This window comes from Paroedura picta, chromosome 12, assembly GCF_049243985.1.
Source record: "Paroedura picta isolate Pp20150507F chromosome 12, Ppicta_v3.0, whole genome shotgun sequence".
NCBI classification, from domain to species: domain Eukaryota; kingdom Metazoa; phylum Chordata; class Lepidosauria; order Squamata; family Gekkonidae; genus Paroedura; species Paroedura picta.
In genome coordinates, this window is record NC_135380.1 from 3009498 (window position 1) to 3025116 (window position 15619).

Genomic DNA, 15619 nt, shown 5'->3' on the forward strand with positions numbered 1-15619 from the left:
CTCATTCTTGTGTCCTATTAGCATAGCATGGTGCTCCGCTGTCACTTAATGGCCTTTCTAATTAACTGCCCTGACTGCTCTTCTACACAGCACTGGTTTCCAGCCGTGCTTTTAAAGGGAACAATGCCTCGCATTTACAAGTCAAACCCTTTGTGTGGTTTAAGGAACCTTATGAAACTCAGCCTCGGAGATATGCGAAAACAGAGTTGTTGGCTTAGTGGCATCCCCCACCCGGCTAGTTCAGAAGCATGTGAGTGCCATGTGGCAGTGCTCAGCAGAGAGCAGGACTGATAAGGCCAGCAATGAGCGGACACTGAGCAGGCATCACACGGAGGGAAGCCTCGCTTTGCCCCAGTGGTGGCAAGCAGCACTACCTTGCCAAAGGGACTCCAAGTTCACCTCGTATGACCTTATGCTACAAAACAAGAAGGTTGGTTCTTAGCTCATAATCTGCAGTTCTGACTTCCCTTTTTGATTCAGAAGTCCATATGCAGCCTGTTCAAGGAACTGGAATTTAAACAAGCCGACAGCTCAAAAGAGCCTTTGGAACATCCACTACATCAGGAGGCCTCAGTGTGGTGCCCGTGAAGGCATGGCGCCTGCCAACACCTTTTCTGGCACACAAGTCTTTTCAGGAAGTGGGTGGGGCCAGGTTGGGCTTTTGCCCGGCAAGGCTTCTGATTGGCTAAGGATTTTCAATGTTGCTTGGGCAGCACTGTATTACTGAAGTCAAGCTGTGGGAAACATTTTGTGGCTGGCTCCGCCTCCTATGGTGGCCATTTTGTTGTGCCCGCCATGCCATGTCAGAATTCCAAATGTGCTCACAGGCTCAAATCATATTTGAAGACCACTGGGGGAGAATCTCTTCAAGCTCCAGCATGCATTCTGAGCAAAATTCAATGGAGACCACACTGTGCTCTCCAGCAGAGTGCCCCTATTATTGGCGAAGGTGACTTTTGTTATGCATCCCATCACTGATGCAGACCACAAGGAAAGTGTAACCTGAAGACAGGGATTTATGGCAATCAGTTCAGTACATTATTTTTAAAAATCTATTATCCCACGAAAAAAAGATTACAGTGATTCAAGATAGTATACTCTGGCAGGTAAGGTTTTCAGACAACCACTTTGCCCCAAACTCAGTCTATTTAATTTTACCATGTTCAGTTCAGGAAAGGAGATAAGGTTTTCGCATGCAGTAATTCTGACAACCTGTTCAGTATATCAAATGCTTGATTTCAGGGCTTTTAAAAACTACATGTTAACACTTTAAGGTCAAGCTGGTAAAGATTTAGTAGAGTAATGGCTGCATTACACAAGATGCTAAAAAGTGCAAATTTCAACAGTGGAAGAAGGGCCACGGAATTAATTGCAAAAGTATGTTATGAAGTGACAAGTGGAAGGAGGTTACATTAAAGTATCTGATGACCTAAAGATGCTGGGGTAGGATTCCGCCAAAAAAAGAAGGATTTTGGTTTGCAGTGTGACTTTCTTACCTTCCCCTGCTGCAGCCCTGGAGGAGCCTTTCTGTGGCATTTTGGGTTGCAGCGTATGTGTGTGTGTGTATGTTTGTGGGGAGGTCACACTCTGCTGGCAGCCCGCCTTCCCTTCTCAGAAACCCTACCCTCTGGTGGACCCAAGCCATTGGCCTTCTTAATGACACACGTGGGTTGATTTACTTGGAAGCCACTTCTAATCTTGAAGTGACAGTATTTCAAGGGTTCTCATTTTACCTCCACACATGACTTCTGCTGACATCTCACTTCCTTTGGCTTAGGTCCCCACCCAATACAGGAACTGCACCATTGAATGGAGATACCGACTTAAGCCATGTTTTTATTACTCACAGACTTTTACTATGGCTCTCTAGACGGCATTTCAGCACGTTATAGAAGCTGAGCAAACCTTGGAAGCGGTGAAGCAATTTCCCTCCACCTTGAATTCTATGCAGGTAGAAAACTTTCCCTACAATTGCCTTAAAATCTGTGTACCAGCTGGAATTTCAATACATTTTCTCTTCCCCCAACTTTCAGACAGGCAACAACCGTCCAACATGAATTCATGGGCCCTTTAAACGTGTTGTCCTTGGGAAACTTCCCAATCAGATCCTGCATACCTTTGCTAAGGTAAGATTACAGAGGCTCGCCCAGTCAGGGATCAAATTTCAACAAAAGAACTTTTCAGGCATCGACATCCCTGAACGTGTGATTCTTTTACACTAATATAACAGCAACTGGGCTCCATTCCCTCCACACCCCCCCCCCCCGCTTGAAGACGGAAAGGAATTCTGGCAAACAATTCCGACTTCCCATGCTTGCCTCTCTTTCAGGAGAGCTCCGATGGCTTTCCTCTCCATCTTGGACCTGCTGGGCTGATCCCTCTCCGGTTACAGGGCAATGCAAGAGCTGAGGGCTGTAAGTTTTAGTGTAGAAAAGAGTCGAGCTAGCAAGGAACTGCCCGTACTCAGCACCATGGCGATTTAGCAGACAAGGACATTTTTACAGGGGTTGCTTCTCTCAGCCTCCCATAGTAAGCTGCACTTGCTAAAGCTCCCTCTGCTAAAGCTGCTAAAAGGTGCATATCCAGAGAAGGAGAAAGCAGATTTTATTCCAAAATAAATTAAAGTGCACCACAAATACAGGATGGGGTTGTTTTAGGTGTTCTCAGCCCTGCCCTCACATGCTAGTTAAATACACAGAGAAAACAGCATAGGTTACAACAATGGAACCATCCTTACATTCGGGTTATTAAACACTGTAAGTCCGGATTTGGATATAGTTTCTCTTCACTAGCCAGTTGCGCCAGGGTGTGTCTGTTCATTCAACTTGTCTTTCGACAGGACTTATATGTGAGCCCCACAAAACCTGCTCTAAAGTAATACACGTTGAAAAGTCCTGGACTGAGCCAACAGCTCCCCCCCCCCCCCCAGTATTACTGCGATGACTCTGTGTCAAGTTGGCTTTCATGCTCCAAACCAGACATTAATCACAGTCAATCAAAACCAACCTTGTAGACAGCCAGATCCCTCAGCCTGTCCACTGTTTTCTTTTAGTTTTATTTTAAGGCCCTGTGAGGAATGTGAGGATGTTATTCACTGAAAACGCTATTGACACCTTGCAAATTCTCTCCCTGTGATGATGTTGGACTGTGCATAGGGGAGGATGGGATTGATTGGTTTTATTGGGGGGTTTATATTGTTTTATGTGACCCGCCATGAGTCCATGGAGAGTGGTGGGATATAAACTGAAATAATAATAACAACGGAGTGGCACGCACACTCTGAATGGCCTGGGGCAGCTAAGAATGGACTTTAGGGAGCCATGCAAGATAGCTCTCTGTGCAGTTCCCCCCAGGAGGAATTCCCAACAGTTCTTGTGATGGAAGGAAGTAGTGGGGCCTTACAAGGATGGGCACTGAGGCCAGTGCCCTTTCGTTTAGTCATCAATGACCCAGAACTGGAAGAGCACAGTATGGCGGCCAAGGCTACAGCTGGCACAACGTTATTCAGGAGAGTGAAACTCAAGGCTGCACAGAGCTTTAAGAGGATTTCCACAACTTGAGCAAGTAGGCAACCATCTGGCAAACAATGTTCCGCCTAGGTAGGTGTAAGGTGATGCATGTGGGCGCAAAACAATCCAACCTCCAGGAGCATGCTCACTTGCAGAGACCGCGAGAGAAAGAGACCTTGCAGACACAGCAGCTAGCTTAATGAAAGAGTCAATCTAGTATTGCCACGGCAGTGGAAAAAGCAAACTCTGTGTTGGGAATTATTAGGAAAGGGATTGAAAATAAAACAGGCAATATTATCTGGTATGACCGGAGTTGGAATACTGAGCACCATCCTGGTCCCCTGCAAGACGAGGAAGTGGCACCCGTCTGCCTTCAAAATGCAGCCCGCTATTTTAAAACCAGGGACTCTCAAGTTCTCCTATCTGAAAAAGTCTTTTGTGGAACAGCGCAAATGTGTTTTAAAGGGGAATTATTTTTAACAGGGCGCATTAACTTGATAGCAAAAGTCAAGTTCCTCAATTTTAGAGGGAAGCTTTAGGGATCTGCTGTTGTTTGGTAATGTAAGCAGGATGGCAAGTGTGCAGATAAAAGGAAAGGTACAGGTGTGACAGAAGCAAACCTGACCCACTCCAGGAACTGAATACTAATCACTGATCACCCAGTCTTGACGTCAATGCCTGTTACGCTGCCCACCAGCAGAAAAGGCCTTCCTTTCAAAATAGCAGTTTCCCTCTTTGCTTTGTATGACCTAAAAGCAAACAGAGCACGGAGACCTCCAGTTGATCTTCAAACTGCTCTGCCAGGGTTAACATTCCTGGCAGTTAAAGAGGCGCTAAAGGGAAAAGGGTGTTTGCAGGAACGGGCTGAGGATGGACAAGAGCATCTAGTTAGGCTCAAAGGTCCTGCAGTTACAAATGACAAGCAAACTCTGCGTTTGTCCTTCCTCACCAGAATGCAAGCTGATGCTTTGTAGCTTAGGCAGCACAGCAGAGAGTGAACTGTTAACAGGGACCTTCATGAGACCCTCAAAAATCTGCAAGCTCTAACCAGAAGGCAAGCTAATCTGGGTTCTCAGGAAGGCTGCCTCCTCTCACAAGTAGCAGGGAGTCGAACAAACTGCACTAGCCAGGCCCTTTCTTCCTGGGGCTCCACAAATCAGGAGGAAAATTTGCATCCCAGAAACAAAGTGCAGGCAGAGACTTGTGCCAGTTTTAGGGGGTTCAGATACATTTGCCACCCTTATGGCCCTACTGAGAGCTGAGGAATATTTTGTCAAACTTGCAAATCTCCACCCAGAAGGTCCAGTGAAGCAAGGGGAGAATGGCCTGAAGAGAAACCAGATTGAATGGTGCAAGTTGCTTAACATTCAGCATCAGTAAAAATATCACATCCCAAGGGTGAAGACATCAGGCCAACAAAGTTTCAGAAAGACATCTACGCTCCAGAGCAGAGGGAGTGATACGCATGCCAACAGATGCAGGAAGAACTGTGCAGAGACGCTGTCACTGGATGCATGAAGATGCCTCAAGAACTAACTTAATTCTCAAGGTACTCTGATGGGCCGTAGAGGCATTGCTACAGGGAGGGTCCTCAGGTGATTAGCACACTAATACTGCTGCAGATTTTTCCAGGGCGGAGCGCATGCCATCACCACCACTGTCATCTGCCAAATACACAGCATTGCTGAATGCACAGAAATTGTATATATTTTTTCTTTTGTAATTTTTCTTTTTTGTTACAGCCACAAAAAGGGAGATCTGGATCCATCCTAACCTTTTGCAGCACAGCAAACTAGACTGTATAAATACCAACTACACAAAAGGAACTTAACACTTCCCCTTTACTGACTTCTGCTTTACTATGTAAATTTCCACTAGTAATGGGGAAAGGGCATAAAATCCACATAGTTCAATCAAACACGCTATAATGGTCACTGGCCAGTTTTTTTGAGTGATCAGTTTCCTTCAGAAACTCCTCTGTCTCCCCCTCAAGAAATCTCTTTTTGATAGCCCTTTAACTGCGCATTAGTTTTAGTGCAGAAACTAAGTTGTCATCTCACCAAAAAGCTTTTACTATTACGCTTAATGCTTGAGTTTTTTCAGCATTCACATTTCATTACAAAATATTGCTAAAACCATGCTAAAAATTCACCTGGGTGCCCAACATGTATTGCTAAGCATTTATAAGCACGGAGGTTTGAAGGAGACATAATGGGAGCTCCGTTAGTAGTCATAAGAAGCTTCAAAAGGGAGCAGGAAATCCAAACTTCCCTGGACCCTGCCAAATTTGTGTATATGCAATACTACAGAATCCAGAAGAAGTGAAGTGTATAGATGAGAGTGATCCTGGTCTTCCATCTGCCAGATTTCGTGCTAGGTGCCAGTATCTTGCAAAGCAATCTTGCAAAGTGACTAAATTTCACAGAATTTCATTTTTAAAAGTTCACTTTACTTCACACTTTCTTCCTGGTGCAGCTGCTCTTTCTGCCATCTCTATGCTAAGTAATGCTCAGAAGTCTCAAGCGAATCATTCTTCCCTCTGTCTTGGAACGAAACACCATCTGGAAAAGTTGTCAGGCGTCTTTTATTCCAAAAATTCCAAAGCACTGTAGAAGGGCGAAAGTATTCTGCTCGAGAGTAGTCCCTCATTGTTGAAATTCTGGTCTGGCAATCCAAGGAGCTTTAGTATTGCATGGAGGCATGAGAAAATTATTCTATTGCAAGGAACATCTGCTTCGTCTAAATTTGTAATTAAAATTAAATCAAGCATGCTAAAATAACCCAGAAAGTTTCCATTTTCAGCTTTTTCTTGTAGTGAAGAGTTATTTGATTAATTTGATTGTAACCTGTGCATCTGGTGGTGCTAGTCAGTTGTCATGACACTACCAAAAAAAAAAAAATTAATAAGAAACTCTACAAATTACTGCTATTTTCCAAAAGAGGGAAAGGAGTACAAGGGGAGCTATTTTTAGCACAAATTTAATGCCAGCATCCTACATCACCCACAATGCAAAGGGAGCAGGCAGAGGCGAGCCTTTCTGGTCTTCCACTTCCCTTGCGCTGCCACAGGATGTTAACAAAGGTCATTGGGAAGAGAGAAGGATTTACACCACAGGCAGCTGCACAAAAGACAGGGGGAGGGAAGGATCCGGCTACCTGCTATTTTGATATTCATGTTGTTATCGAGCAGGAGGTTTTCAGCTTTGAGGTCACGGTGCACAATCTTGCGGCTGTGACAGTATTCGACAGCAGAGAGGATTTGCCAGAATTTGCGCCTCGCCTCGGACTCACTCAGCCGCCCATGGTTCGCTAGGTAATCTGTGGAAATAAACACAGGTTTCGAAGGGTCAGTCCCCAAAAAGCCTCTACGCACCACTGACCAGACAGACTCAAAGCAGCTGACAAAAATGCAAACAAGGAATTTCTGGTATTAATACTTCTAATTCTTCATTAGTGCTCTTTTAAGACTTGGTGGCAGGTTGGGAGTTTGGCTGGAATACGGACGACCGTCAAGGTTTCTGAGAGGCTGATAGCACAAACCAATCTCCTCCAAGGAGAAGGCGCATGAGCTGTGGATCTGTTCCTTTCACTAACTGTGGAATAAAAGGGCTTGGAGGATGCTGGAGAGGAAAGGCGACCAGGTCTCAGCTTCCCCCTCCTGGTGTCACCCACAGCTGCTACAGTGACTCAAGGGCAGCTGCAGAGCCCGCTGAAATAACACCACCTCCAGATGTTTCTGTCCCGACAAAGCAGGGCTTCCCTCCTGCCAGCAGAGACAGACTAATCCCCAGGGGCTGCAGCTGGGAGCAGAATGGCAAAAGGCCAGGCAATGCTTATTTGAGTTTGGTGTAGTGGTGAGGAGTGTGGACCTCTAATCTGGCATGCCGGGTTCGATTCTGCGCTCCCCCACATGCAACCAGCTGGGTGACCTTGGGCTTGCCATGGCACTGAGAAAGCTGTTCTGACCAGGCAGTAATATCAGCGCTCTCTCAGCCTCACCCACCCCACAGGATGTCTGTTGTGGGGAGAGGAATAGGAAGGCGACTGTAAGCCGCTTTGAGCCTCCTTCGGGGAGAGAAAAGCGGCATATAAGAACCAACTCTTCTTCTTCTTCTTCTTCTTCTATTTGGACATATGGGGAGGGTAGGTTAATATTAGTCATCTACAAAAGACGGAACTGTGAGGACTCCCATCTCCAACTCTCCTGATCACAAACTTTCTTCTGCTCTCTCCCAAACCTAGCCCCTGCCACAGGTTTTCCTCCCCAACCCTCATTCCCTTACCCCTTGCATGGCCATCTTAGGGACCTACTTTCCTCTCCCCCCCTCCCCCCGCCGAGTACACACCTCCCAGCTGATGCCTAATTTTAAAAGCGGGGAGGGAGCTGATATCTTGTGCAGATGTTGCAAAAGATTGTGGGGATGTTATTTTATGTTTCTGCATACTCCCCCCCCCCAACTTTGTAGAAACAGCTGCCCTATCCCTTTAACCCTGTTGTGCAGATTAAAAAAAAATAATACAGTGAGACCCTGCTGGAACTCAAAAAAACCCCACATGAACCGGTGGAGACACTTTCTATGCGCCATATAAATACGCTAGCCTTAGGGCTCTTTGTAGCGCCCTCCCATTCAGAGTTGGACTCTCCAAAGACCAAAGACTTCCATGGGTCTGGAAGAGTTAACACTGCTCGGGATGCCACAGTTAGTCACCAAGAGGAAACACTCTGCGTTCTTGTGCCGAGGGCAAGCCGGCTTTGTGGCTTTGCCATGAGCAAAAAATTTCCTGTCGATTCTTCATCGTCTGGGGACGGAACTTTTCACCCTCGCTTCACGGTACACGCCGTCCTGTCTATTTACTATGGCGACCCAGAGGTGTGGCCTTTTCCCTGGGGCCCATCTGGGGCTCACCCCGCACGGTGCAGACTGACGGCGGAAGGAGGCTGCCGTTCCTCACTGAAGTCTGAACACACAGCCGGAGAGCTTGCCAAGAAAAAAATTAAACACACAGCATGACGGCAATCTGGTACATTCTCTCTCCGGTTTCAGTGTTCCGAAATAAGGGACATTTGTTATGGTCCACAGAACGGGTGGGAAAAGAAATACTGCAGATTCGTAGGCACCGTGCCCTGGTCTCCCTTCCCCGCTCCCAAACTCCGGAGCAAAGGAATAAGCAGCAAATGCCATACTGATGGCTCCCGCACTCACGCAAATTAAACCCCCATTGTGTACAAGTGCAGTTTGTTTAGAACATTTGCATCTCACCTTCCCAAAAGATGGCTAAGGCATCTTCCATCTACCCCCCCCCCCCCCCAGGCTGCACCCTGCTTAGTCTTACATACTCTTGGCCTGGGGAGCCCAGGCTGGGAAGCAAAACTCCCACGAGCAAGAAGAATGGCCCGTAGGTGAAGAGGTGAGACCTCCCTCCCTCTTTCCCTCTCTGTACGTGCAGCTGGCCTACAGTTCTGAAACAAATTTCCTCCCTTCCTGGAAACCAGGCAGCTTCATGTGCTGCCTCCAGAACAACGATCCTTCACTCTGAAGGCTCTGTGTGGGGCTGCCCTACTTCCCTCCTCCCCTCCTGGATACACCCCCAGTATTGCCTCCAAAATGAAGCTCTGTATTACCACGATCCCTTTGGAAGGAAGTGCCCCAGCTCAGAGGGATGGGGGGCAAATTTAATACTTTTTGTGTAGGGGGTGGGAAGTTCTCCCCTTCCTCTCAATTTTTTTTAAAGACAAGGATACCCAGTATTTCGGAAAGGAAACCTTAAGCACAGTATCTGGCCAAAAGTCTCCATTCGCCATTTACTACAATTAGGTTTTATTCTCCTTTATATTCTAGCCAGAGAGAGCAGCTTATATTTCCCTGCCATTTAACCTCAGTTTGTCATCTCCTAGGTATGTCTTCAACCAAGGGCTCACTTCATGTCTTTAAAGAAGTAGGCTTCAGCCACAATAAATGTGCTGGTCCTTGGGGCACTTGGGAAGTCTATGACACAAACCCGACTTTTAAAGGAGCCTCCACTGACCCAGTACTCATTGCCCTCAGTGAAACAGCACTGAATGAGGACCCAGCTTCCTGGAGTGGCGGGGGCCCAATTTGGAATCAGACCACAACATGAGGGGAAAGGGGGCTTTCATCTCCCACTGCACCATTTTCCTGACATGGTGCAAACAGCCCCCAAATGACACCTGCTGGGACCATGTCACCATGTCAGGAGAGCGGGCCAGGGGACGGGGAAACTCCTTCAGCCCCCATGCAACTCCTTCAGGTTCCTGCACTTTGGAAGGCAACAGGGGCTACATGACTGATGCGAACTGAGACATGAACTGAGACTCCAACCCAACTTGTTAACAAACATCAAGTCAAGTTGGGTCCTCATTTTTGTTGCAACACAACTCATTGTATAGCTATTGCATGTTGCTAAGTGATAATACATCCAGAGAAGTGTGTGTGGGACACAAGTGAACTAATTTCTGTCAGAGAGCCAGTTTGGTGCAGTGGTTAGGAGTGCGGACTTCTAATCTGGCATGCTGGGTTCGATTCTGCGCTCCCCCACACGCATCCAGCTGGATGACCTTGGGCTCCTCATGGCACTGATAAAACTGTTTTGACCGGGCAGTGATATCAGGGCTCTCTCAGCCTCACCCACCTCACAGGGTGTCTGTTGTGGGGAGAGGAATGGGAAGGCGACTGTAAGCCGCTTTGAGCCACCTTCGGGTAGGGAAAAGCGGCATATAAGAACCAACTCTTCTTCTTCTTCTACTACCACGGATAAACAGGAATATCAGAGAGATACTTTCAGAGGCTGGCTGTGTTGATCTGCAGTAGAGGGGCAAGATTCACATCCAGTCACACCTTAGGGACCAAGAGTTTCAGGGTATAAACTCCCAAAGGGAGCGTTGACTCTCAAGAGCTAACACCTTGGAAGTCTTGCTGGTCTCTACGGTGAAACTGGACTCGAACGTAACAGATATATCACATTTAATTTTTCATATACAGGGTAAGTTTCAATGATATTTAGTTTTATTTCAATATAAAATCAACTTAAAAGCTTTTCACAGAACAGTACTATGGTCAGCAAATAAACGTGAAGATTGTTATTATAACCCAGCCTTGTTTAAGGACTTAACCATCTGCTGACGTATACTCCATGCCCTAGTACAAGTTGTTTGTGAAAGAAAGATCAAAGAGAAGCAGAGAGGTATAGAAGGCTCTGATCCTCCTGGGGAGTTTGCTAACACTGACATGAAATATTGTGAGCAAACGTCACTCTAGTAGGAGCAGCGCAATAATGCATGCTCTACGCTCACAACCTTTCCCATTTGGCAGGGACACATGAGAAGAACCGAGATATCAGTCTTCCAGAAAGGCGAGGGCAGGGTGTTGAAGCATGCCAAAGTCAATCTTCTTCTGTGTTTAGGGACTTCTAGTGTTGTTAAATAAGCTACTGGCAAGAAAGGGTTTTTGGAAGGGTACAGAACAATGGGATGCTGCTGCAGCCAGGTCAGACTGAAGGGCCAGGGCTCAGATCCAAGTATTTCTTTGGCTCCCTGAAAGCCTAGCTGTAGCAGGGCTGAAGGGGAGAAACTGGCCAGGGATTTTGGTTTTTTTGGGTGGGAGCATCATCTGAGCATAGAATTGGGGTCATTGTGGTGGACAGTTAGTTGTTAATTTCCTGCATTCTGCATGGGGTTGGGCTAGATTACCCCGGAGGCCCCATCCAATTCTATGATTCTATGTACTCTTCCAATTTGCCTTTGACAGTTCTTAACCATTTTGTGACGGGTTTCAGTCATATAAGCGATCACGTTTCTCTTTCCTCTCCATCACTTGTAGATATCTCCTTGCCTTTATATTTAAAAAAAATGGAAACTATGCTTCCCACTTTGTGTTCTTCACACATTCCTCTAACCTTTCACCCACTAGGCTTAATTTCCTTGCAGCTTCACCAGATGATGAATGCAGTCTTAACAACCACTACACGGGGACTGAAACGCTTCATGAAGCTGAAGATTGGGGAGCCAGGTTGCAACCCACGTGTTGCTAGACTGCAACATGAGCAGGATGAAAACATTTTGCATCTTGGAGTTTGCTTCACAAAGCTTAATAAGCCAAGGGAGGCACAAACATTGCCAAACATTTTCCCCTGGCAATATGCTGGTGGTTCTGTGTTCAGACACACATTTGCTAAGAACAAATTTAATTTACAATACCAGCTTAGCAGTTTGTGGAACAAAGCCACAAGTTAGCTGGCCAAGAACTGCAAGGGGGAATGGCTGCTGTCCACCACTGCTATTTGCTACAAAGACCCCTTGGAATTTATTTATGCCCCACCTTTCTACACAACAAGAACCTCAAGTGGGTTAGGTAATTTTCCTCTCCTCAGTTTTATCCTCACAACAACCTTATGAGGCTGGCTAGGCTTAGAGTGTGCTACCGACCCAAGATCACCCAACGAGTTTCCAAGGCAGAGTGGAGATTTGAACGTGGGTCTCCCTGACCTTAAGCCAGGTTTCTGGCCATTGCACCACATTGGATTCGATTTGTGTCCATCTCACAGGAAATGGAAGGTGAATTATGGCACAAGACAGTGATAAGCATTTGAATACTAACTCAAGTGGGTAGCCATGTTTGAGTCCAGAGGTACCTTTAAGACCAACAAAGTTTTACTCAGAGTATAAACCTCCATGTGCGTGCACTTTGTTGTTGTAAGTACTGTGTGTACGACTGTTTCTGTCATCTACCAAGAGGACAGAAGGAAGAGCAGGAGAAGAATTGATTTTTCCATTTAGTTGTATTTTATTTAGGCTTTGTTCAATTAGGGGACATGGGCTAAGGGACTGTGACGAAAGATAGCGCTGAAAGAATCTGTGAAAAGGGGGAGCGAAAAGGGGCAGCATTCACTGGCAGGGGCTCATGGGAATTGTAGTCCATGGGCATCTGGAAGGCCGCAGTTTGACTACCCCTGGTGTAGATGTTCTGTGAGGCAATTCAAAGCACAGGGCGAAGTAAGAATAGTTGTTTGAGGGAACAGGATGTCTTCAGACAGGTAAGGGAGACCTAGTGGAGGAGCAAAGGTCAGAGACATCGAAAAGGGAGTTCAAGGAAGGCCTCTGAAGGTAAAGACAACATTTGTGCAGGATAAAGGAGAGGTGGGAATGCTATTGCGGACATTTAAGGAGAGACATCTCATGATCTGAATGATGAGAGGCCAACAATTTCAGCAGCAGAACTCTAGATAAATGGGAGAGGGCTGAGAAGCAACAGAAACTTGGAAGAGAATAAACTGTCAAGAAGGGAAATGAGGAGTGCACAAACCGAAACTTTTGCTGACAGGTTGTATTTCCCCAATACCACAGAGAGAGACATGACATTTATTTAGAAAATGCTGTCTGGGCAGCCACCAAGCATGTCACAAAGCTAAGGTCACAGATCTAATTATGAGCTTGGGACCAGACTAAAAAACAAACAAACAAAAAAAAACCCCTCTCAGTGTGGCCAAGTGCTGGAAGGGGAGATTTTCTACGCTTGGGGAACATGCTTACGGAGAAATCCCAAATGTTTTTTTAAAAGGGATTTTTTTGATTCGCCCCATCTCACAAGTTATAGCTCTGTGCACAAACATCACAACTATAGCTCTGTGCACAAACATCACTGCTGTGAACAATTTTGCAAAAACATATAATTTCTCACCAAGAACCGAGGCAGATTGAAAAATGTTCAAATAAACAGAATTAGAAAACCTGAGGTCTCTGTGTGAGCAGCCATTGAAGGAGTGAGTCAAATGAATGAATGAATGAATGAATGAATGAATGAATGAATGAATGTACGTGGCAGAGGGGAGGGCATTTGGAACGAGCCTAGCAGGAAGCCAGCCAATCTTTGTCAACCAAAAGCAGTCTGTTGAAGGTCCCCATAAGAACAACCTATTGCTGGAGAAGCAAGTTAACGTCACAGCAAAAAGTGCTCTCTACCATCTTCACAAAGGAAAGGAAGGAACCAAAGAAGAGAAGCCTATTTAACAGGGTGGCTGGTGGTGATGGCATTGCTAACGGAGAGCGTACAAGAACAGCAGAGGGTTGATTTGGGGCATACAAGAGCCAATCTTTGGTGGTATTGCCTGAGTGTTCTTTAAAACTAAAATGGAAGGGTAAAAAAGGAATATTTTATTTACTTTATAGGCTTCCTTTCTTGCTAAGGTTCAGCCAGGGCCATTCTGGCCTAAGATGTGATTACCAGGACCTCTAGCATTGTTTGGGAGAGCTCGCAAAAGAGATATAGAGCTGCCTGTCATCGGCTGACTACAAGAAAGGGGAGAGGCTCCTGGAGGATGACATCTGACCAGGGCAGGGCTGATGAAGAACCACCACATATCTTGATGGGGTCGAGTGGGACAGAGACATCTCCGTGCTTTCTTCCAACCAGGTCTTGATCACATAAGCCCGATCCATTTTCTCTTCTTCCAGAAAACCCAGACAGGATTGCAGTTTTGTTCCTTGGCGATCAGACGTTGCGCAAGACTAATGAAACCAGAGAGTCAACAAGGGCCCTTGTGCGTGCATCTCTTGGGATGGGTCCACGGGTCAGATAAGCAGCAAGCTCAGTTATATCTCATCCGCTGCCTTTCAAGATGCCCAGCTGCACGGGAACAGAACCTTTGCCATGCCCCCTATTCCAGTTCAAAGCTACCGATACAACTAGGAAGCCGACAGCACACAATGTCCTGCCAACCGCAAAGAAGCCACAGACAAATCCACAGATCAGTTAGTGATGAGCGGATGCGTTCATAGTCTAGCGCTCTTCCAAGGTTCCAGGTATATGATTTCTGCCCTGCAGCCAGAGCTTCTTACCGGCCATGGCATGAAGCACCCACAATGTGATCTGTCTATACTTACTCGTGACAGAGTAATATTTAAGGTTTACTCCCTGACAAACATGCAGTGATAAGACTGCATGTGGGGATTCCTATGCAAACGTTCCCTTTCCTTCTGTCTTTGTCACGCACAGGGTGCTTGTTGGGGGCATTCTGCCTGACGCTGCTGCCAGATGCGCCTGCATTTGAGGTGGGTGGAAGCCTCCCTCCACACAGCGGGTGGAAGTCGTCCTATTCCTTCTATTAACCTGCACGTTGTAGCCTCTTAAACTGGCCATACCAATTTTGTTCTAATCTGCCTAGATGCGTGTGTATTCTTTCCCTTCCTCTCTGCTCCTGGTTTCTGATGAAATAGGATCTGGGCCACAGAAACTTGCATCACACCAACAGATTAGAGGTATCAGAAGATTTCCTTTATTTTTATCTATTGTTACAAAATAGTATTGCAGGAGCTAACATCAAAGCCTCTAAGAGAAGGGTTTGCATGGCAAAGGGCAGCTTTTTACAGCGTTGGCATCTGCAGTTCTATGCAAGCTGCTCACCCTATTTCAACACGGGCCGACTTTTGCCAGGTTTATTTTTATTTATTACCTCCTCGGCCCATCTTTTTGTCAGGAAACTGGAGGGAGTGCACACAGGGCTGCTAGGAGGTCTTCATCTAGGCCAGGGGTAGTCAAACTGCGGCCCTCCAGATGTCCATGAACTACAATCCCCATGAGCCCTTGCCAGCGAATGCTGGCAAGGGCTCATGGGGATTGTAGTCCATGGACATCTGGAGGGCCGCAGTTTGACTACCCCACTGGCAAGATCTGCTATCCAACTAGTCCTTATGATCCAGTTTTCAAGTTTGCTTGCATGTCACTGACTAACAAGCTTGCCAGTAACACATAATTTACTTTCTGATAACGTAACTGCTATGAGCTGCATTCTACTTACACCCCAAACTAGAAATGTTCTACTAACTAGCATACTTCTCAATCATATGCAAAGCCTCCATGCTCTACGTTAGGGATAATAATTAGCATGGCTAATCTCTACAGCTACATTTTACCTTCTATATTAAAAAACATTCTTCCTTTTCTCTTGTTGGTCACGGCTATGCAAGATGCAACAACAGCCTCACCCATCTCTGCCTTCCTGTTGAAGACAGAATCACTTACCCCTTCACTGAAGTCACCTTTAAAGCTCTTATCTTCTTACCACTAGGTGTTATTTTGCAAAATGTGAAGAACAAT

At 46.2% G+C, this 15619-nt stretch overlaps 1 protein-coding gene and 1 long non-coding RNA gene across 2 annotated transcripts in view; one reads left to right on the plus strand and one right to left on the minus strand.

Moving 5' to 3' along the window:
- SIK2 (salt inducible kinase 2) overlaps positions 1-15619 on the minus strand; it is a 62441-nt gene that overhangs the window by 21784 nt on the left and 25038 nt on the right. Inside the window, exon 4 of the mRNA XM_077304861.1 lies at positions 6666-6827. Coding sequence (XP_077160976.1) covers positions 6666-6827 — 162 coding nt within the window. The remainder of the gene's footprint in view (positions 1-6665; positions 6828-15619) is intronic.
- On the plus strand, positions 323-2187 carry LOC143821231 (uncharacterized). The gene is made up of 3 exons (XR_013225738.1): positions 323-430; positions 1850-1951; positions 2034-2187. It is a non-coding gene; the product is annotated as an uncharacterized LOC143821231 (long non-coding RNA).